General features: G+C 46.0%; 1 protein-coding gene across 1 annotated transcript in view; it reads right to left on the reverse strand.

Moving 5' to 3' along the window:
• Positions 1-1,149: 1,149 nt before the first annotated feature.
• meis1b (Meis homeobox 1 b) overlaps positions 1,150-24,332 on the reverse strand; it is a 63,685-nt gene continuing 40,502 nt past the window's right edge. Inside the window, exons 9-10 of the mRNA XM_008302542.1 lie at positions 10,989-11,074; positions 1,150-1,160 (exon numbers count right to left, since the gene is read on the reverse strand). Coding sequence (XP_008300764.1) covers positions 10,994-11,074 — 81 coding nt within the window. The 3' untranslated portion in view covers positions 1,150-1,160; positions 10,989-10,993. The remainder of the gene's footprint in view (positions 1,161-10,988; positions 11,075-24,332) is intronic.

The raw sequence follows: 24,332 nt of genomic DNA on the forward strand, positions 1-24,332 counted from the left end.
GCACCCTTTGGTGCTCGGACCCTAATTACCGCGTGTGGCCACAGAGGCCGCCGTTGCCGCTGCTCAGCAACAGTTACGTTGAGTTGCTGTAAAGCTGACACGCTATACGCCCAATTCCCATTCCTGGGTCACACATTTATCCCTGCAGAACTTTATTATCCCATCCTGCGTCCCAGCACATCTCCATCTTCTTAAGTAATTACTTATTTTATTATAGAGCTCACATATTGTCGTATGCGCGGCTGGGGGTGGCGGTGCATTCACGTACCTGCACACTGCATATGTGTGTGTGTGTGTGTGTGTGTGTGTGTGAGTAAGTGGGTGTGTGTGAGGGAATTACAGTTATGAGTTTCTCCTCTTGTTCTCCTCCGTTGACGAGTTAACTCATAAATCACCTCCTCCTCACTTCTCCACACATCTCCCTCCCTGCCTCTCTCTCCTCCTCCTCCTCGGTGTCGTTCTCGGGTCAGATGCTTGGATTAGATGCGTCAGATTAGTTTAAATAAACTAATGCAGCTGCCTGCAGAACTTATTTGCAACGCATGCAAACCCGCAAACAGTTTGGAGGTTTGAACGTTGAACACAAACTAATGCAAATAGGAGTTTTTCTACTGGTTTTTACTACATGCATAAACAGGAAATTGCATTTATAGCAAGTGCATGATTTACATTTTGGCTCCTAAAACAGCAGAAAGTATTCATTAAGTGGTGAATTTACTGCACTCCCCAGTTTTGACACTTCTCAATATTCAGATTAATATGTTTCGGTGTGTATTTAGGTGTTTTCATGATGTAAAATTAGCATTATTTTAGGTTGATAGTGTGGAGATGTGTAGGAAAAATGTAAGAAATCATCCTTTTACCATCTCAGCTACATCTTGAGACCATTTATGTGGGTTCTGAGCAAAGAAAAACGAACCACTGATCCTGAAAGCGTCTGAGCTGAGATGGTGGATTGTGCACAAAAAGGTTGCAGCTATTTCTGAGTAAGCCCGAGCTAATATTGTGCAAAGACAGCGGACTCTCCTTAATTTGTCTGTGCAGCTTTCAACAAGTACCAACACCGACATGCACGCACACAGTTGCGAACGCACCACACGGCGCGCTGAGTGCTACGTGCGCTCGCTTGTCGCCCAATAGCATCGCTCTCTCCTCTCGTTCTCGCCGTTTTTCCCCAAAGCTGCTCGGACCAATCGGCTGCCTCCAAGTAGTCATAGATTTGTCACTCGTACGCACACGACATGCAACCAGATCTGTGGAAAAATGCCGTGTGCATGTTTTGGCAACGTACGCGTGATGCCAGGATTAGCTGAGTGACACAGCGACGGCCACGTGTGTTCGCACACGCTCGGACGTATAAAAACAACATAGGACACACATGCTCGACTAGCGTGGTTGAAGTGAGGTCATGCAGGAGTCACATGACCGAGTCTTCCTGCTATTTGGCTGCGGCTGGGTTGTTATTAGACAAGAGGCCTGTGTTTTGAGTCAGCACAACATATGAGTCTTTATTGGCAGGCGAGCGGCTCCTGAACCATCTCCAAAAGCATGCATAGCTATGCACAGACACACCCGCCGACGCACATACACATTCGGTACATGCAGGTCTGCTGATCCAGCTCCTAATAACATGAGGCGGATTAGCAGGGTCCAGCGCCACATATGGAGGGAAACTTAAGAAAACAGTGTGAAATTTAAAAGGAGCTTTAGACTGAGAACAGCCATGGGGTCACTTAATCCCCATTACTGCACACACATAAAATGCAAGTATGCACACACACACACACACACAGACACACACACACACACTCGCTGTTGCTCCACTACCCAAGAGCCCAGTGTCCATTAAGAGAGCCATGAATCCACCACTAAACCTGGTTTTACAGAGTGAAGCAACAGGCCGGGCAACCACTCGCACAAACACACACACACACACAAAGTGGAAGAAGAGCTCAGTGTGTATGTGTGTGTTTAGTGTGTCCATGACAACCAGGTGCCTCACAGACTCACACAGAGGAAACGTCGGCCACTCGAAAAAACATACATGAACTCAGTGGCTCCGACTGAGCAGGCTCTGCAACATTCAGCGGCTCCTAAAATAAGACTCGCAGGAAAGGCAAACGCATGAACAGCAGCTGGGAGAGACAGCAGGAGGACAGAGGTTCACAACAAAACAAATTAGGACAAAAAGACAGAGAATAAGACATTAGAAGGGGGCCTGCAGCGCTCACATGTGACCTCAGTCGCTCTCTTTATCTCTGTTCCTGCTTCCCTTCACACACATTCAGACAGCCTTGGACTCAGTCAGCCAGTCATCCATCAATGCCAGAGCGAGGGGATGGCGTGAAGCCTGGCTTCACCCAGAAACAACATGGCTGTCCGCAAACACAGCCCCGGACCGAGCTTTCGTCCTCTTAGCACTTTGGGATCGAACCGAAAACGGCTCTGTGTGTGTGTTTCTTACATTTCAGCGGTTGGATCGCTTGTAAATGCGTCCAGTGTGTGTCGTCCACAATAAACACACACACACACACCACCAGAAAGAATCTCAGGTCGACACAGATGACCACAGTGTCACACAGAGCCAGGATTGCTGACAGGGGCTTGCAAAAGGCGCAGTGGTTGACCCAAATCCTCCCATACTGTCTGTGTCATATCCTGTCTGTGTGCGTGTCACTTCCCCCCGCCGGCTCACAGCGGCTGCAGCTACGGGGATCCCACCGGCTGCCCAGAAACCAGCAAAGGCAGCTTTTAAGGCAGCAGACATCCGCAGTCAGCAGAAGGAGCAGGAGGGAGGACGGGGGAGGGACGCTATGAGGAGGAAGGTGATGCGACGATAAGTGGTTCTGTAACAATGTACACCTAAATATTAGCTCGTTATAATATTAGATGAGTATTTTTATGCATTTAAAGGTAAAAGCCAGCTGCTGACGTCCCTAAAGCTCAATATAACTAACTTATAATTTATCCCATTTATACAGATGTCTACGGTTTTTGTGACTACACACAGTAACTCACTGCACGGCTATATTAAGCAGAAACGTTCTCCCTTAATGCGTCCTTTCATCCAGTTATTATTAACACGCAGCACATTTTGAACCCAAAATACATTCCGTCCTAAAAGCTGCTGAAGCATTACGAGTTGACATTTTACAGTCGAAAAAAAAAAAACTTGAACCAAAACCGATTCTGCAAAATTCTACGTCCAAATCTAATACTTTGTTTTTGGCTTTGAGCTGAAGCTGCAGCTCACAGAGTGCATATTGTTGCAGTGAGCCGCCAGTCGGGACACACAGTGCTGCTACTTCATCATAACATTGTGCCTGAAGCTTTGACCATCTTGCCAATGTATTCATCGCAATCTGCAGCGCGAAAGGAGCCCGAGCTTGTTTATACTCGTGCAAGACGCCGACATATGTGGCGTATATATTCTGCCACGCAAAGGATTGTGGGAGAAAAAAAAAGCATGCTAGCTTGTACGATACGACTAGACGTGGAGGGATATTGTGGTATTTTTAGCGCTCAATATTTGAAATGCAATGTGTTGGGAAGTAATGAAGGTTTTTCTGGAGTTAGAAAAGAGAATTTTAGCTGAACTTTGGCTCAAAAGATAGAAAATTTGGACTAAATACTGAATTATACTGAGTAAGATGGAGGGTTAAGGTACTCTGATTACTGAAAAATCAAGTTACACTGTCGAATATGAAAACGTTTTGCAGTCTGGCTGGGATTTGTCAAGGTAAATGTTCAATATTAACCATTAATGTGCTGTTTTTGCAGCAATTTTCAACACTTTGCCTGCAAGTTTTAGAAAGAAACTTCCTCACATGATGAAAAACAAGGAGTTTGTTGAATAGGTTTCACGAAATCAAAAGCAGCCGACTGCAGATTGATTGATGTTACCCAAATAAAACATCATGATTTATGAAAAATGCGTAACAACAGCAGAGATGTGCTCCGTCTGTCCTTCACGTAGAACCGTCTCTTATTTTAATTGCACAAAATCAATGTCATCTTCCGTTAATTGCGGGAGTCGCTGCCCTATTTTCTCCCAGATCGACACACAGCCCTCCGCGTCCTGCCGATTCACTTCACAACACCGTTTGATCAACGCCAGAAAACGTGAGAGCGTCGACCGGCCGATGGCGGCGAGTGGCGGCGAGTGGCGGCGGCGGCGGCGGCGGCAACAGACCCCGGCATTCACATTCTGCCGCCTTTCATGTTTTGGGACCACCCCTCCCCTGCTACAAAAGGAGGTTGAAAAGCGAGGGAGAGTAGCGGGGGAGAAAAGAGGAGGGAATAAAAAAGACAGAGCGAGGGGCGAATGAAGAGAAATGCAGGTTTGGCCTCGGGCGGCGTGCTGTGATGTAAGAGAAACACAGAGCGAGAGGGAGGACGGAGGGGGAGGTGGTGGAGGAGAGTCGGTGTGGAGAGTCTGCCTCTGCACATGGACACCTATACACACACACACACACACACACACACACACACACACACACACTTGTGTTGACACAATACACTAACGACAGCGAGCGCCGTGTCTGCACAGGCTACGGATTCCTGCGTAAGGCTATTGTTAGCAACGCAACGCTCCCAAACTGACAGCAGAAAATATTGTTTTTCAAATTATTTTCACGTTTAAACTCGGTGTTGAAATCCGAGGGTGAGGTCACATCCAAGTGTGTGTGTGTGTGTGTGTGTGTGTGTGTACGTGGTATTTGCTGTAATGTCAGGGAGTTTCAGGCTGAAGCAACCTGACAGAGCTGCAGTGTATGAAACAGGCTCCGGGGCATGGACTGAAACTTGGCCTGCTAATTCCAAAACACACACACACACACCTACGAAGACTTTGTGTGAACAAGTTCCAGCATCTCTTTCTGTCCTGTCAACATACTGAACCATGCAGCTAATCTCACTCTACCTGTTTGACTCTGTCTCCCTCCTATCATTTAACTATTTAACTCTGCTCTTTCTATTTTTGTACGACTTGGGTCTTATCTAAGCAGTTTTCATCATCGTTGTTCTCGTAAAAGTGAATGTTTGAAAGCAAAGTCAGATTTTTATCTAATTAAGAAAAATCCAGGTTGTAGCTCCTCGTTAAAAACTGCACATATATCAAGTATGAGAGGTTAAATTTGAACCTTGGATTATAATTTCACTCTTCTGCCTGACTTTGTTTGTCTCTTATGACAGTTAAGTCTTATAATTTCCATGAATAAAAGCCACATCTTAGAAAATATGATCACAGATGTGCTCATAAATGTAAATATTTGAAGGAAAAATTTGCAAAATCTAATCCGAAGATCAGAGTTTTAACTACGAGCAAAAGCAAAGTAATGATTGGTCATTTAAAAGCAGGAAAACTGCAAATAAATCAACGATGAGAGGTTAAATTTAAACCTTGAATTAGAATTTCACCATTTTGCTTGACTTTATTTTGTCTCTCATGACTTAAATCTTATAACTTCCATGAAAAAAAGCCACATCTTATAAAAAGATGTGCTCATAAATGTAAATATTTGAAGGAAAAATCAGTCAAATCTTATCAGACAATCAGATTTTTAACTAATTAAAGTGGCGGTAAAGGGATTACAGACAAGATGCAGGTAATAACTGCACATATATCAGGCATGAGAGGTCACATTTGAACTTGATTTTTAGCATTTGGCATTTGTCTCACACAAAAGTAAAATGTTCTATTTAATAAAAAGTCAGATTTTTAACTCATTAAAGTTGCGGTAAAGTGATTACAAACTAAATGCAGCTAATAATTCCTACTTTGAAGGCCGTAAAGCTGCACGTATATCAAGTATGAGAGGTCATATGTGAGCTCTGGATGCTAATTTCACCGTTTCTGACTTTTTAGTCTCTCAAAACAATAAAATGTTTTCATAACTTCCTCCTCTAACGATAAATGAGCAAAGATGTGCTCATAAACGTGAATATTTGAAGAAAAAATCAGTCAAATCTAATCAGATTTTTAACTAAATTCTGCTTCTAACTCCTCGTTTCCATGTTCCTCTCTGTCCTCCTCCTCTCCCCGGCCCTCCTTCCCTTCCCTCACCTCTTCCTCCCCTCCGCTCGTCCTCGGTTGGTGCTTTCAGAAACCCGATAAGCGGCGTAGATGTGCGTCCACGCCGCTCCTTCCTAAGTAGCCTCCACGTCCGTCCACTCTGCCCTTTTAAACACCGGCCCTCTCTCTCCCTCTCCCTCCCGCTGCCTCTGTCCATGCTTTTAAGACGTTCGTAAAAGGAGGTCTTATTGACAAAACAATTGCTCGGCGGGGCTTAAACACTGCCTTTAAAGGGGTATTATTAAATTGCAGGCAGGAAGGGGAGGGGCAGCCAACAAGGGAAACCTGATGACCTCGCCATCGATTTTTACATCACCGGAGCGTTAGGAGAACTTAGCACGGAGATACTGACTGTATCCAGAGAACGAGCGAGCGCAGGGGGGAAGGAAGGCATTTTATACGCTGCGCATCGAGCTTTTAGCCGCCGCCCGGCTTCGGTAATTGTGCGAGCAGGTAAAAGGTTGGATTGTTTGACGGCTGCTCGGAGGCCTAAACCGGAGTCTATCAGCGGATCTGAATCTGATTAGCGCTTGACTTCTGCCTCTGCTGATCCATATTTAATCCATATTCAGGACGGGTCAATCATAGTTTAGTCTCTTTAAAAATGAACAAAATAACGACATAAATCTATAATTTCTTAACCTCTCAGCTGTTTCGGGGTATTGACTCGTTTAACTGATGTCTGGCTCACGTCTCCAACAGGTGATCCTTTTTTTTTTAAGGACGTGTCTTTGAGTCCGTTCGTATAAAAAGCAGAGGCTGTCCCTTTGTGTTTAAACCAAACAGTTTGGACAGAGTAATCCGGCTCCCTCTCAGCCAGACGGATCCGCTCCTGAAGTGCATTGAATCAGAGAAACAAAGGAGGAACCTTAAAGCGGCTCCTCTTCGGCTGATTCCTTTGAATTCTGAAGTGCCGTAATTGCTCTGCAAATAAATCTCTTTGGGATTTGTTTGATTTTAAGCACAGATGATTTCATTTGCATCTGCTGTTTGCTTTTGTCATCAGACACCATTCCTACGGTGGCCTGTGAGGGACGGCTGCTCGTGTGTGGAAGACTTTTACAGCCGAGTGAGAGGAATAAAAAAAGAAAAAGGATCTAAAACCGTAGTAGTTCTAGTAGAATAAACTGTTTTCATTGTAGAGGTTCTGGAGCCGCTCATTTCTGAACTTTTTCCTGAACTTGTTTTGATCATTACTCATCGTTTTACTCAATAAGTTTGCTGATATCGCTGCATCTTTAAGGCTGTAACCCCCACAGAGAGGTTCGAAAGGCGTGTTGTCTTAAAAATAAAAACTAAAATCACCAAATTACACCATTTCTAAAAGCCCGAAACTGCGACAGAGTCATTTGATGTTCGACCCTCCGACGGTCAAATCATTCGCGACGTGCCGCTCAGACGGGAGGATCTAACCGTATTAACGAGACGTTTCATCAAAATCACATTATTCTGCAGACATTTTTTTCTAAAAAAAACAGTGAAGAGTCTCCTCGGCGTGACCATGAGTGGCTCAGCTGCTCCCGACAGCCACATGACAAAAAGAAATCAGGGACTTTTCTCCTGAACTCGGCTGAACTGCACATTGTGAGCAGAGAGGAGGCAAACGAGGGAACAGATTATTAATAACAGAGACAGTCACAGGTTCTTCTACAGGTTTGGTCACACCTGTGGGTACCTGGGGGAGCTCCAGGTGTCTTCTCTTTTTGTAAAATCAAAGAAATTCAACATTTCATCATAACTTTGTTCTCCGACACAGAACACATGTGTGAGTCTCTCTACTTGTCGTCACGGCGGTTCTGCTTCCAAACAGGAACCGGACTTTATGTTGTGGTGAAAAACGAGCAAAAATGAGACAAATTGCTCGGAGCTCAGCGGGTTTATCAGCACGAATCAATCGAGGCAGCTTCGGCAGAGCTGCTGCATGTGCTGCGTGTATTTATTGGAAACCATTGCTGAGCGTTTACCTGTGTGTTTGAACAAGTGTGTGTCCCACTGTGTCACATCCAGGACCTGTATGTGTGACTAGGCTGGGGCGTGGTGTGTTTGCATTTGGTCCGGCGTGTCCTTATGCTCTCCATATATGCTCCTGCTATATAAATATGAACATGCATTGCCACACACACACACACACACACACACACACTCTCTCCATTCAAATTGAGATTCCCTGGTGCTGCGTATTTCTGCCAATAATTCATGAGTGATCTGCGCCCCTTGCCGGCCTTTAGCATTTTTATTTAATCTGCTGAGCCCTGCCGCGCGCTCGCTCATCAATAATGCACATCGACATGTGTGTTAACACATCCACGGTGTGTGCGTGAGCGGCGGCATGACAGATATTGTGTGATCATATATGTGAGATAAAGCATATTGCACATGTTAATAAAGGATGGCCGTCTGTGTTTACGTATGCTGCTTGAACATGTTGTCTTCTTCGGAGTCGTCCTCCTCCGCTGGGACAACAAACACGGATGGCCCGCGGTTCATCTGCGGCCGTTTGACACGAATTCAGCACCGGTGGCCCTCGTGTGACCGTGAAACACCCTCGCACCGAGTGTTTTGTGCCGTCTGAAGCCCTCTTCAGTCTGATTTCACAGTGGCCGACGTGGCTCGGCGCGAGTCGAACGCATGAGGAAAATGTGAATTCTGACATGCGTGTCTGCGCGTGTGTTTTTTCGACAGCGCCGACAAACAGAATCACATCGAGGGGAAATTGACTTCACCAAATCCGCGGGTCAGGAGGTAACATCACCAGGGGTTGCTATGGAGACACCCAATGACGGGGCTTCCCAACCAGCACAACAACACGCCTGTGAAATGGCAGTTCCCCTAACGTAACCTCTCTCTCTCCTCCTCTCCGTCTTTCCTTTCTTTTTTTTTTTTATTTTTCCCTCCGTCATCTCTTCCACCTCGACTCCTTCTCTCTTTCTCAGTCCGTCTCTTTATCTCTCTGTCACCCCGTCTGTTTTATTGTTTCCCTCCTCGATCGTCCTTCCACGCTACAGTGTGCTGCTCGCTTCGCTCAAACAACCGAACCATGCATGGAAATATGCCTGTGGACAAGCGTGCACACACACACACACACAAACACACACACACACACTTGTATACAACAAAATGTGAGGGGGCAGCGGGATCCCAGCATGCAGGGTTTAACAGCTAATACCCCTTAGATTAACCACCCCCGGTTCCCCTCTCTAACACGCACACAGACACACAACATCTTCCACAAACCAAGATTAACCTCCTACGATTTACACAGTGTGTGTGTGTTGGTCTTCCACACACACACACACATTGGTACACACCTTCGGGGTGTGCTGCTATCCCCCTACCAATAAAAATAACAAACAGAATGAGAGCACACAGTCAGCCTTAAGTGACCAAGCTACTGTTCATGTGACTGTCTGTCTGACTCACAAAAACACACACACACACACACACACACGCAGACACACAAACACACACGGCGAGCTGGGCTTTATCTCAGCTGTAAGAATTGATCCCCCATGGATTTCAGAGGGGTCACGTGATTTGATAACCTCTACAGGATTCCCTCTGGTCAGGAGGCCTTCTTCTTTTTGTGTGTGTGTGTGTGTGTGTGTGTGTGTGTTGTTTTTGGCCTGGTATAAAATGAATTCTCCACAGACTGATACATCATACCCTAATCTAACGTCTGTCTGTCTCTGAGGTCTCGGATTGAACAATGGCTGGGAATAATGTTAACATCATTAGCCTGCTGGTAATGGGGAGTTATCGTGTCTCATCTCCTTCTCTCCCTCCCTGCTTATCTCCCTCCTCTTTCTCCTCATCTATTTTACACTCCGTCTGGCTCTTTAACTCTCTTTCTTTCTCTCCTGCGGTCTCCACTTTCATACCTAGCGACCGACCGATACTTTGAAGGATTATTTTTGAAGGGGGCCGCTCAGATCAAACACCCTCGGCCGGGGCTCTCGCCACGGTTACCCGCCGACTGCAGCCCCTTTAATTAGACATGGCTAATAACACTAAGCACGCGCTGATAGCCATCTCTCTGATAAGAGTAGCCGCACAAGGACACAGGGCCCCTTTCTACCTTTTACAGCGTTACCTAAGGTTAAAATGGATAGTTAGCGAGCTTATTTTATGGCCGCGGCCCGTCACACTTGCGCCCAATTAACAGGCTAGTTGGCACTTACGGAGCAGTAATTTGCAAAGGCGGGTTAGCGATCGGGTCTGAGCGCTCCCTCGCTAACAAGGACGACTTCAAATGCTAAATGCATTATGGAAAACAAGTACTAAATAATCCTAATTTACGGTCAGTGGAATTTTAATAACGATTTGAGGATAACGGCGACAAAAACTAATCACGCTTCTCGGGGAAAGTTTTTTTTTCCTGTTTTACTTTCTCGCACGTCGCCGTCGTTTGTAGGGAAATAATCGAAGCGCATAATCTGTGAATGAATGTCTTTCCAGAGAGAGAGAATAAATGTTAAATGCGATCTTCACCGAAGAGATTAAAGCAAATCACGGCAGAAGGCGATGCTCTAAAATAAAAAAAAAAAACTCCAAATAAGTCAGCCAAAGTAAAAAACCCTAAATTATTCTCAGAGCTAACACTTTTCAAGTAATCATTCTTGTATAACTTGTGCATGTTGGATGATTTTATTGGATGTTTTCAGATAGTAGTTTGACTCTTAATTAACATGGATGCTCATGTTTGGGCCGAGTTAGGCTGTTGGTTTGGAAAATCACTCCAGGCCATATCTCTTTAGATGGATTGATCTAGGTGAGGACGATTCGGTAAGCGGTGTGTGTTTGCGTGCGTGTGTGAGATGAAAATAGGGGTGGAGTGGAGGCATTAATTCCAATCATTAAGAACTGGGATAGCCTGGGGGGTCAAAACCCCCGCCATCGACTGCATGTAAACTCCGACAAGACTCACCAGTTGTTCACTTGTAGGATGGTGAGGCCTGTGTCTTGCGCCAGCTGTTTCTTCTGTTCTTCTGAGGGGTAGGGATGCTGCGGAAAAGGAGGACCAAAGTTAGAAAGGAAAAAAAAAAAAAGGCACAAATTGTTTAATGAAGCTTCTTGTTTCTGGAGAAGGTGGGGAGGGTTTGATGTGCCTTTCAGTGGAGAAAGAGATGTTACAGGTTACACATCCACACCAGCAGTAATGAGAGGAATGAGATGTGTGCTGGTGCTCAGCGGTGCGTAGGTGTCGGGATGTGTGCACGTCTATCTGGATGTATACTGTAAGGAGTGTGTGTGCGTATTCACCGAGCTCCACCACCACCACCACCACCACCACCACCACCCCTCCTCCAATCATTAATGGAATATGAAATCTTGTAATTAATGGCAGCCAAAAAGGCAAGCCAATTAGAAAGTTAAGTGAAGTGGAGAACCAGCTCTGGTAATTAGGCAGCCTCTTACACAAATATATTCGCGTCAACGGCCCCCCTTTCACCCCGCTGCATATGTAATCAGCGAGTGGGGAATATATAACATTAACACGATGGAATACAGACGAGAGAATGTACGATCTCTCCTCTTTATTGCCGCCGGTTGCTCTTATCCTCATTGCACTTTGTACAATAACATGACTTTGTTAAGTTCGCCTTTTTTTTTTTTTTTTGCTGGAGTTATTTCCGCGCAGCAGCTTCCAGTACAGAAAGCCCTCTAGGTTCCATTCTTAAGGAGCACCAGCTTAATATAGCGCCAGGAATTTCCCTCCCAAAAAAAAAATAAAAAATGACACAGCGCCAGCTCAGAAAGTCACTTCATCAAATCTTTTGATGGCTTTTAAAGCGTAAATATCAACATATCCACCTGAAACAAAGTCAGACGTCCTCAGTTTAAATCTTTCATCACACAGAGACGAGTTAATTTAACTTGTTTTTTTTAATCGAGCCACTTTTTCAGGATTTTTGTTCATTCGCACTGATGAAAGATAAGTTATCTCACTTTACACGAAGGTTTTTCTGATGTTTTTCCTCAAAAATGAGACATGAACACCTGATAAACAGCAGCTCACCTGTTGGACCAGCAGCCAAAACGGTTTAACTGCCAACTTATGGAGTCATTTATTCCAATTTTGGACGTTTAAACCAAAAAAAAAACAGCGACAGGGTGAAACAAACTCACACTTCTGACAGAGATGAGTAAATTAAATTGTTTTATTCTAACTTAGCTCTCATTTTTAATCAATCCTCTGTCATGAAGCCACTTCTTTTAAAACTATTTTTCATTTCAAACGCCTGATAAACAACCGTCCGCCTGTTGGACCGACCGACGGACTGAACTGACTCCGAGCTCGGCCGGCGTTTAAATATAAACCTCGCCGGCCCCCCCGACGAGAAGCCAGCTGAGAACAGTTAAAGTTGAGCCACCTGTTTAAATATATAGAATGAATAAATTGGATAAATGTGAACTCGGGGAGTGTGTTGATTTATATTAGAGTGACGGGGGTGGTGGGGGGGCATCACAGTTGCACGGAGCCTTGTTCGACGAGGACAATGTGCTGTTCATGACCGAGACAAGACATGGACTGTGCTGAACACCATAGGCCGGCTATAAAAGAGCAGAAGAGGAGGGAGACGGGCGGCGAGGGAGAGAATAGATTGTCGGAGGGACGGCTCGGACCGGAGGACTGAGTAGAATCCAGAAGGAAGCGGCGCATAAACATGGCCGCACGCTTTGGTGCAAACTACCAGAGAAAGTTTCACTGAATTGCTTTTATTTTCTTGAAGATGTGCAAAAAGAAAAAGGTCCTTCTTCTGAGCATTTATTCGGTTAATATCTGACGACGTGGTGACCAGCAGCAGGCGACAACTCGTGCAGTAAATCTAGCAGGACGACACACCCTTGATAGTCAATCAGACGTGCAAAATCAGCGCGGCGCCAGCTTTTTCATTTTTTTCATCACAGTTTTTTCAGCGCATAATGAACAGGATTGTGTTTAATGCTGGGACAACCCGGCAGAGAGAGAGAGAGGAGACTAATTTTTCTTTTTTTTTCCCAGCCTTCCCTTGTCCATGTGATTGGTTGCGGGGGAATGGGAACACAAGGAGGCTAATTTCATGCGCTAAGTTATAATTGCATTGTCGCCTCCGGCCAAATTTGTGTCCACTTCTTTTCTGCAACCATTTTTTATGTGTGTGTGTGTGTGTGTGTGTGTTGTCGGCATGTGAACTGAGCGTCCATTCATGTACAGCAGTGTGTGAGAGCGTGCACAAACATCCTTCCCCGATTGCAGCCCGATCAGATAATATCAGAACTGAAACAACCGTTTAACTGCGTTTGTCCTAAAAGTGAGAAAACATTATTCTTCGGGGCTTGTGTCATCTGACGGCTGTACATATAGAAACCACAAACACACACACACACACACACACACACACGCTGACTTCTGACATATTAATATCAGCTCATCATGTGAGAAACCTGCCTCTGCACTCTTTCTTCTCCACAAACAAAGCCGACCGAACAAGGGGAGATCTATGTGTCCGTGCCGCCGCCGCGCCGTAGATCTGTAGAAGCAGGAGTGTCTTCCTCGTGATATCGGGGGGCCCGCCGCCACGCCGGGGGCCACGAAGCAGCACAAACACACCCTGTCTCGATGCTTCCCACCCTCCGGCTTTCCCAGAACACATAGATAGACAGATATACACAACCGGTCGCACACAAACAGACACGCAATCTCAATCTCGGACGAGCAGCACAAGGAGCACGGCATGATTTCTTCTGAACACGTTTTGCACGGGGAAGAGTGAGCGTTTTGCAGAATAAGCTACAAAACACTGCAACGTAATCATGTAGCTGTAACTGAGTGTTTTCGCGTCGCACGACTCGCGATTTTCACACAACTTCCTCCCGAGTTTTCACAAAGCAAAACAGCAACAACACTTAATGCAAGACGAGGTGGTCAGGAAGCCAGCACATCAGAACTGTTTTTGTCCTCCTCTTTTTTTCCTCCAAACCTCCAAATTAGCTCCTATCTGTCAAAACACTGTGATTTAGCTCCTCGCGCGGCAACAAGTCGCCCAGTTTTAATATTGTCTGTGAGTGATTCTGGTGTCTTAACGGCCTTTGGCTGCGGTTCAGCGGCTTGAGAGGGAAAAGAGAGAGAGAGAGAGAGAGAGAGAGAGAGAGAGAAAGGCCTTTTAGTGAGAAAAGCAATAACATGTTCTTTAAAAGAGCAGATGGAAAGTTTCTGCGCATCCTTCCCTCCCTTCCCTCCTTCCCTCCGCCTATCTTAATGATATGTCTTCTCCAAATATACAACTCCTTTCATGAGAATTTCCACCCTGCTCGCTGCTCTCTCCGCTCGGCCTCGGAGCATGTGGGTGCCAGGAGGGCTTTGCGTGTTTTTGCTGCGTTCTTTTTCTTTTTTTTTTGTGTGCGTCTTATCAATCCCAGCGCATGTGCGAGTCCATTAAGAGTCGGGAGATTTCGCTCTGCTTTGTAAGTTAACCTCAGCGCCAGTGTGTGCGTTGCAACTAAGTCCAGCTGGTCATATGTGTGTGTGTTTCTGTGCACAGATGTGTGTGTGTGAATAACACAGCATCAGTAACATCCCCTCCCCGTCTGACCGTCTTCCTCCCCGACCTCCTCAGACAAGAACAAGAGAGGGATAGATAGATATGAGGAGGAACCAGAGGGAAGGAGGAGGCGAGGGGAGGAGACATGGAAATGGATATGTGGAGCCCCGGGGTTTTAGCAGAGAGATAAGAGCATAAATATTCTGTGAAACCCCTCTTTACTCCCCTTGTCCCGTGCCTAACCCAGGAGAGAACTCTGTCAGGCGAGATGGGAGGAAAACTATTACGGCTACCAATTAAACAAGCCACAAAAACAATGGGAATTACAAGTTTTTAGTCTTAAACGCAATAAAAGAATCAAAGCTTCAGACGGCTGAGAGGCTCTGCAGAAGTCGGTAGCCGTATTGAATTAATAAAGATATTAGAAAAGGAAGGCTTCAGAGGACTTACATTTCAGACGCTACCTGACCCTGCGCTCACAAAAGCCGCACTGTTATGATTCTAAATTTCCTGTCCTGCGTTCTTCATTTATGTCTCAGAAACCTGAAGCTTGAGTAGCTTACAATATGGGAGAAACCGTTTCCCTCCGATGCCATGCTCAAGTTCACTCGATTGAACCTTCGACCTTTTTTTTTTTTTAAACAGAACAAACTCTTAGAATAATCTCATCTGCCGGAGCGTAAAGCAGAATCGGACGCCTTCAGGTCCCTTAATTCTGGCTTTGCTTCTGTTTAAAGTCTCACCTGAGTCGAAGGGAGGAGGGAAGAAAAGAAAGCAAAGTCGGGGATGCTCCACTTCACCAGAAGAGGAGGGCTATTTCAGAAATGTCTTTTATCTTTCTGCTGCTCTCTCTTTTCTTTTTTCATCTCACCTCCTCAGTAAAAAGCAGCTTTAGCTTCCCTGAACACTTCTTTTTTGTTTTGTAATTTGACTAAACCAACATTAAAACACTTTTTTTTCTCTACTTTCTGCTCTGGAAAACAACGCCACATTTGTCAGCTCACGAATAAACCTCGAGCATCTTTGCGTAAATAACATTATTCTAGAAATTCTATGAGTGTGATTACACCCCTGTTAACCAATTCACTGCAGCCACAGTCCCCTCAGTGTTCCTTCCCCAGCCATTAGCATTACGGCGTTATCGTTGCATATATTTCTATTTAAAGCCGCGCTTCCCAAGCCTCTGTGCATCCCATTAAAAAGGCTTGACACGCCACATTAGCTTTTTAAAACTGCGGCCATGAAGCGGGGACGGAGGGAGGAATGAGAGAGACGAAAATCATATGTTGTCGCAGCGCATGTGATGTCCCTCAAAAAGAAAAAAAAGAAGAAGAAGAAGAAGAGAGGCCGTGACTCTGCACAATCTGTGGAGAACACACATGGGTCAGTGGTATTTTAAGTTAGCTTACTTTACCAGCAGATGGTTCGGGTTCGCCACAAGGCGCAAAGACGCCAAAAAATGCAAATGACTCCCAGTAAACAACTTGTTAATGTAAAACGGTTTACTGTAGTGTTTTTATCGCGGAGGTTATTTTGTCCCGTCACCGTAAACCCCGACGCCCAGCTGGTTGAGCAGCAGCAGCAGCACTATGCCTGGTTATTGACTTGCATGCGCCCGTTAAGGTAAAAGCGAGCAGCCTTGACTCGGCCAGATCGGCTCCCCTCACTGGTCCCAGGTCAAATCTCTGCGGAAACCGAGCTGCCCATCAGGAATGCCTGACGGCTAATCCGGGGGCCTTTTTGGCTAGAAGGGCATCACTGTATCATACCAAACTGTCTTCACACACACACACACACACATCATTTACTGGAAGCGTAGCCTTGCTCCTGCCAGACGTGTATGAGATTACCTTAAATATTTGGGGAGGCGAGCACATTGTTATGCTAACAACAAATGGGCCGAACCCTGAGCATGAGCAGACTTTAGAACAAGCGTTCCAAACTATAAGCCTGTTGTTTCTCACACAACAAGCTTCCAATTTCCCCCAATTTTATTTTATTTTTTGTTGTTGTTGGTTTTTTTTTTTACTCGTTCAGTGGAAGTTTCATCCTGTGTGTGTGCGCCGCACGCTGCGCCGTGAGAGCTACGCCATTTGAAATTCCTTTCTGTGTAGGTGGCATCGACTGACATCCCTTTGACTTCATTAGGGAGCAGGGACCCAGCAACAAAGCTGGCTCTGGGAGAAAGGGGGGATTAAAGAGAAAAAAAAAGAAAAGGGAGTGAGAGTGAACAAAACAACAACAGAAAAAAAACAAAGCACCCCTAACCTAATTTCCTCTGATTCAGGCTGCTCCAATGCAAAATAACAAAACAGCGCAAAAAACACATCTTTTGAGCGACTCGAAGTGAAGCGGCGGCGGGATGCGACGGCCTTCTGAGCAGAACAAACGTCCTCCTCTTACAACAGGAACGGCCTCTTTTGTCGTATTGGTCCTCATAAAGCAGCTCAAAGCCTGCATGAATAATTTACCGCTCCGTTTTTTTTATTATTTTCTTTTTTTTTTGCGGGGGGGAAACCTCGATATATGCACCAGAAAGAAGAAGAAAACCCGGCGCAAACTGTTTTTGTCATCACATCTCTACCATCTCATCTGGAGATAAAGAAAAAAAAAAGAAAACAGATGTTCTTGGGTTTTTGCATTCATTAATGAGCATTTTTTTCCTCGCTAAAAAACAGCTTTTGTTGATTTAGGGAACTCTCTCAGCGCTCTTCTTGCCTATGGGAACGAGATAAAGCTAGTTAGCTGCAGAGGCAAAGGGTGAAAAGTATGTCATTAAAGCTCTCGTACAAAGTGGATTAGACAACGTGCTGCATTACCAGCTCCTCCGCCACCATAATGGATGATTAATATCGTTCATCGCCTTTCTGACACTCTAAGGGTATATCACAGAGTGCATGGGAAGCGCCGTCGCCGCTGCAGGGTGTGAACGGTGATCCGTGTGCTTTAGCGCTGGGTGGGTCTCCAGCCGATGTGTGTACTGGAGCTTATAGCATGTATGCACATGACCAGGTCTTGTCTTAACAAAGTGCTGCATTGTTGCGCGCAGAATGTAAAGGGTGAGGTCTGTTGATACTGAGCGTCTTATATTATGTACTGTACGCGTTGTGTGTGTGTGTGTGTGTGTACTCGCTAACGGTGAAGGTGTGCTTCATTAGTCCTCCCTATTCCAGCTCGGGGGAGGCTAAATTTATTAAGGGGGCCGGATGTTGCACAACACCTGCTGCTGTGCTTCCCTCTGTGCAATAAAGGGAAGGGGGTGCAGCATGCTAGCTAGTGCTAGTGGTAAGCGCTGCTCGTTGGACTGAGGCTGATGAGCTGGGGCTAATTCAAGGGGTGATTATGTAGTTTGCTGGACCACTAAACCTCTTTAAGCCCGTAATTACCGCCTATTTGAGAGAGGGGAGGCACTCCAAAGCAATCGGTACTCGCACCAAGCGGCGCGGAGAACGGCAGCCACAGCTGGAGGTGGGCTGCCTCAGGGCTGCCTGGGAATGAGGGGGTGTGTAAATGGGGAGTAAGAGGGATCCACAAAGCCTCATCCCAGTCAGGTACCACAGTAAGCTGAGAGAAAACAGTGGGATGCCCCTCAGAGCGCCAGCGTGCCAGCTCCCAGCTACAGCGCTCCGAGCTAGCTTTCTCTAAGCTTAAAAACAAATGTTCTCTTGTTGTACACGGCTACAATACGGCGAACTTGTTGCACGGTGCTGCAAGAGAAGAAGCTATTACCAGCGAGTTCAAAGCGGCGAAAACAAAAAGGCGTTGCACAAACAAGTAGATTTCCTAACCACACAGACGCTTTGGACTCGGAAGCGAGACGGGAGACGGGAGCTGGATGTGGTGAGAGACTGAAGGGCTTTTTTTAGACGCATGTCCGTGACACACACAAGAGGGAATCGGATCCTCAGATTGCACCTCCACCGCGGGGGAATACGTTTCATTTCACCTGACTTTCAAGGAAATTTGACTTTACGTAATGCCACTGAAATCTGATCCCTCAGAGGAAGCAATTTGGGGACCACAGAACATTCTAATAACCCCGGCGATATTATTATGTTATTATCATAATTACCCTTTTGCCCCCAACGTTTTAATTAGAAACTCACCGTTGGCCCCGGGGGGGGGTGAAGAGAGCCCGAGTTGGGGGAATGCTGAAACTAGGTAAAGGTATTTCACAATTGCTCCCTTATGCTCTTTGAAGCAGCGAGCAGAAGACGGAAGGAGGATGCAGCCGATGTTATTGAAAGATGAAGCTTTCACACTCGCCCCCCACCTCCTCCTCCTCCTCCTCCTCCTCCCATCCCTCCCTCTGACATCTCTGTCATTCAAAGTACACCTCCACCCCTCCCTCCTTCCTTCCCTCCATCTTCCTCACCCGCCCCCTCCATCCCTCTGTTCTATATTTAGCGTTTTTGCTTAACTATCTCAGACTGCCTCCTTTTTTTCCTCTCCCACCTCCCGTTTAACTCGTCTCTTTACAATTAGCTCTGATCTTTCCAGCCTCCTCCATTTTTCTCCCGTCATCCTTCCCCCCTCTCCCCTCCGTCTCCGGCAGCAGAGGGCCTTCTCCATCAGTGCACCGCTTTTACAAATCAATGACTTAATCTGTCGTAACAAACAAGTGAGCAGCACCCTGAGCCCGGCGCTCACGTCGCCCTCCTGCTACTGCTAACACAGAAAGCTGGAAATACGGAGATAAACGGAAAGACGCGAGGACAGGAGCAACATGTTTCCTGCTAAAGAGGGAGCAGAAGAAAGGCGAGATGAAAAGTGAGAGGAATGCGCCGGTGGAGGTTTTTCCCTCCCTGGCCGCCCTCAGCTCCGTCCAGCTCCTCCACCATGAGTTATTGCCTGTCTGCGTTCACCACCTGCTTCACTAGCTATGATTTCCCCTCACTCCACTGGACACAAAACACACACCCAGATGAACACACACCTGACCGTGACCCCTCCCCCCCCTCCTCCCCAGAAGCACCTTGGGTCACCTGGTCAAGTGTGAACGCAGCACCAGCCGGCGGTCGTAGCTCCGGCGCCACCGGGCCTCGAACGCGTCGCCAATCTCACGCAGAAAACTTGAATCACGCAATTATAACTCAAGCAGGTGTAAAATGGTGAGAATATCACAGGATCCCATCCATAAATCATAGCTCCCCTCCCCTCCCATGTCTTTGAAATAGCACAAGTGCAAAAATATTGCTATGATATCATGGTTCAAGGCCATTAAAATGTAAGGCAACACAGCTGTATGTACATTACAGGAAAATGAAGCGAGAGGGAGTCGTGGAAGAAAGGAGGAGAGAGCGAGGGAGAAGTCAGAGAGGCAGGAGGCATGCATAAAAGATAGGAAACCCTTATGGTTTTTCAGAAAGGAGTGTTTTGTCTGAGAGGGAGACGCAGTGTAGAGAGGGTTCACGCATGGGAGAGGATACAAGTGGGAGGAACTGAATTGATAAATTAGTTCAGCCAACGCGCAAACTGATTACCACAATGGCAAAGCCGCCGCATCCGCCGAGCGCACGCACGGAGTGAGACACAAAGGCACGCAACAACACACTCAACTTGGCATTTACAAAAGAGACATGAGGCTGACACATACAAATAATAGCACAACTGCATATGCAATCGCACACAGCTGCACACACACACACACACACAGTCAATGTATCTAGGGCAAGCTGCTGCAGTTGCTGTAAGTAAAAGGTATTGAGCTGCTGACTCCAGCCAGAAAATATCCCACAATCCTCTGGATCGCCAAACACAGCCTAATGGATAATGGCTAACAGCTAGCGCTAATGTGATTTCACACTTAGCAGAGTTAATATATCACCGGCTGAACAAAAATCATGCTACACTCCGAGGCTATGCTAAACTCTCGAAAGGGAGTTTGTCGGCCAAACCTTCATTTGGGGGAGTTTTAGACAAATAGTAAAAAAAAAAACACGCAACATGTTGGAGTTTATGTGAGAAGCTAGCAACTGCTAATCCCCCGCTAAGCGAATCATTTCATCGGAGCTAACCACAGACTTATGACAATATTTTTCCCTGACTCTTCCACATGTCAACTTGCCACTCAGTCTCCAATAAATTCCACAGGGACGGTGGGGAACTCCACACCCCACCCAGCCGCTGACGTCATGGCTGTGGGTCGATGCAAAACCCTGTGTGTGTGTGTGTGAGAGTGTGTGTGAGTGTGTGTGTGTGTGTGTGCGCGTCGTGTGAATGCATCCGAGTGTGTCTGAGAGCCGAGAGTGAGCCTCTTCTCGGGATTTGCAGATCATTGTAAACTGATTAGTGGGTACCAAACCAAGAATGGTTTCACATATCTGAGTTACTGGGCCTGCATCCACTCAGTACACACATCCACACACACACACACACACACACACACACACACACACTCTTCACATACAGCTGATAATGAAAAATAGAACTAGTGTGAAACACAGCTTCAGCATGAAGCCATCAATCATCCTGACGTACAACAATGAAACCACACACTGAACTGTTTCATAGTTTCCCAACTATGAAATTATATGAGAGTTGAAGGGGGAGGTGGGAGAAGAAGAAGGATGGCGAAGCGAAAAAGAGGAGACGGCAATAACGGTGATGAGGTATAAAGAATGAAATTAAATATTCCCTCACCTTGATGTTTAATCTCTTTGCATTAAAGACAAAACGCCGCTGATGTGTCACCGAGACTAGAAACGCTGGAGAATCATCGTCATCAGCAAAACTAAAAAATGAGCTCCCGTAGTGTTAAACATGAGCGGATCGTTGTGTATGTAACTGGTGATCTCCTCCAGCGCTACTGGCCGACCTTGAGGGTCTGTAAAGTTCTCACGTTCTCAAGGAAACACACCAACCCGCCTCTTGACTGAAGCCAGATCTGCTGCACACACACACACACTCACACACACACACACACACTCACACACACTCACACAGGCTTTCTTTTGGTTTAGATCTGTGGCAGACATTTTGGAAAAGTTCAAAGGTGACATGAATTAAAAGTTAACTGCCCTTGAGGGCTTTTAAATGGAGGGGTAAAACGAGACAAGGAGCGGCGAGGAGAAAGTGGGAGAAAAGGTTGAAGCGAAGCGTTGCCAGAAACGTAAAGGAACTTCATAAATGACCCGAGCTGGACTCGTAGCCGTAAATATTTGCAGCTAATTCTTCAGACTGGTGGAAATATGGCGAAAGAACATCCAGAAGAACTGAAATCACCGACTCAGCTTTGGACTGCGTTCTTATTTAGAGTACAAATGTTCACCTTTAAGCCATAAAATGTACTTTTTCTGTTCTATATTCAAAATATCAACTGTTTTCTTCCTATAATTGGCTAATATTTGGTCTCAATTCAACAATATGGCTTCTATATAAACACAGCGTCACATGGAAATACATCACAATCTGAGTTAAAGTTGTTTGTCACCTTTTTTTTCACTGTGGGCTCTTTTTTCACTGCAATAAGAAGGTTGTGTACCTCTATGCAAAGTAGAGAAAACTCAAAATGTCTTCTGTGCAGTATGACAAAGTTATAATGCCATAAATCTGCAAAAGGCAAAAATTTATTTTACGAAAATTTAAAATAATCTGGAATCAACATGTCCAACATTTTTCCAAGTGCCCACATATTTTCATTTTTGGAAGTTTTTTTGTTCTTTTTACAGGATCACATGAGTAAAAACTGCTTATTTTAGGTTCATTATTACATGAGACGTGTAGAACAAACTGATTTTGATTAAATAGCTTTGATTTTCCAACAGAATGGAACTTCCTAGAGTTCAACGACTGCTGGAAATGAGAAAATCAGTTGATTCTTTCTGATGAATGGCTCATTTTTGGCAATATTTTTAAAGATAACATGCTTTCTAACCCTGTCGGCAGGTTTTGGGGGTTCAGAGGGTTAATAAGGGTGGGAAGCGGGGTGCAAACTGAATCACCGACTAACGCCATAAATGACAATAAAACGCCGATATTCACACGGACCGGGGTATTGTCGGAGCTCCAACATGTGCCAAGTCTTTCTACCGCATCTACTGCACCCATCTGTTCGTCCACTCATCCATCCATCATTCCATCCATCAATCATGACACAGATGGCCTTTCAGGAGTCAGGACTGATGCCTTCCCTCTGCCCCGGCCATACCATTACCCCCGCACCGCCCCACCCCGGTGCCCCACATACAGATCCACGCTCACACCCCCCACCAGACGGACCAGCGTCGCCATCTCCTAAAGAACCCAGAGTCATCAGAACTTCAGCTTTTTTAAAACAAAACTCATGTACGTCCTTCGTGAAATGGCTGCAAAGTGTCACAAGTCTGTTTGTGTGCGAGGGTCAGTCCACAAAGAGAAGCCCCCAAAGAGAGCTGCTGTCTGCCTTTGGTCCCTGGGGCCTGTCAAGAGGGATAATTGATGATGTTTTCATTACAAGGTGTGGGGTAATGTGGGGGTTGGAGCACAGTGTGTGTGTGTGTGTGTGTGTGTGTGTGTGTGGTGGGGGTGGGCAGGTTGACTCAGCTGCCTCGTCTTTGACACCAACCACTCCTGCGATTGGTAGGGACGAGTCATTGCTTCCAAACGTACGAACGAACCGACGCACACACTTCAGAGAGCGAATCACACACACACACACACACAGCCCTGAAGCCAGCGCCCTTCCTCGAGATAAAGTATCTGAAACCGAATAAAAGCGGCGAGCATAAGACCAACTTGTTCTCTTGTTTTTTTTCCCTCCTCTGCCGCTCTGTCTCATCACAATGTCACGCCAGGCCTTTGGCAGATCTGTCCATCTGTCTGTCGTCTCTTAGGACCTCTTTGAAATCCTAATGCGGTGGCGCCTAAGATTCTGACCACCACTTAGATTAAATTAAGACCTAATTGGAGACACCAGACCACATAGGCCACTGTATTACCTTACAGTATCGAGGCGGATGCCGTGCCTTTGTTGTGCCTTTATGAATCAATGAATGAAAACACAAAAAAGTCAGCTGATGTTCTGGTTTTCCAGCTCCCTTCTTGATGCATTTTCAGAGCTATTAACAAGGCGCCTTGGTGGCTTGGATGGTAAATCGTAATTATGCACATGAGAAATTTAATTTGTGCCGCGGATAAGTAAGACAAACAAGTCTAACGACAATCACAGGACAACTGGATGCGAAAAAATACATATAGTGTCTCTGTGCTGTGGATCGGGTTGAATCATAACCTTTAGCTGGGAGAACGGGTTGCCGTGGTGGGTCAGGGTTGCCGCGGGTGACCAGGGCGCTGACATATCCAGGCTCCAGCAATAAACAGCTGAAGAATAATGGCATCTGAGGCGATGGCGAACTCTGACCTGGAAGGTTTTTTTTCTTCTGTTGTTTAGATGTCGGCTTGTGAAGCCGAGAAGTTCAAGAATTTACAGCGCGCAGCATTTTCATATTGTTCTTTGTTTCTGTCCAAAAAGGGGAATTATCTGATCTCTAACGAGTAGTGCACCCACCCATCCATCCATCCATCCATCCATCACCTCCTCTCACCCTCCTCCCACCCCGGTCTAGATTCCTCCACCACCCGGGGCCCACAACAGCGAGGCTCCTGGCCTCCTCTGCCAGCGCAGAAATGAATTATATCGCTTTTCACACCTGTTTCTGCTCAAACCCCCACTGCACGCTGCTGTGTTGAGGAAAAAAAACATTTCCAAAAGGGGGGTGAGAAAGAAACAGCGCCGCTCTGCCACCCCACCACCACCA

The sequence above is a fragment of the Stegastes partitus genome, unplaced genomic scaffold, assembly GCF_000690725.1.
Source record: "Stegastes partitus isolate 25-593 unplaced genomic scaffold, Stegastes_partitus-1.0.2 Scaffold1832, whole genome shotgun sequence".
Taxonomy (NCBI): Eukaryota; Metazoa; Chordata; class Actinopteri; family Pomacentridae; genus Stegastes; species Stegastes partitus.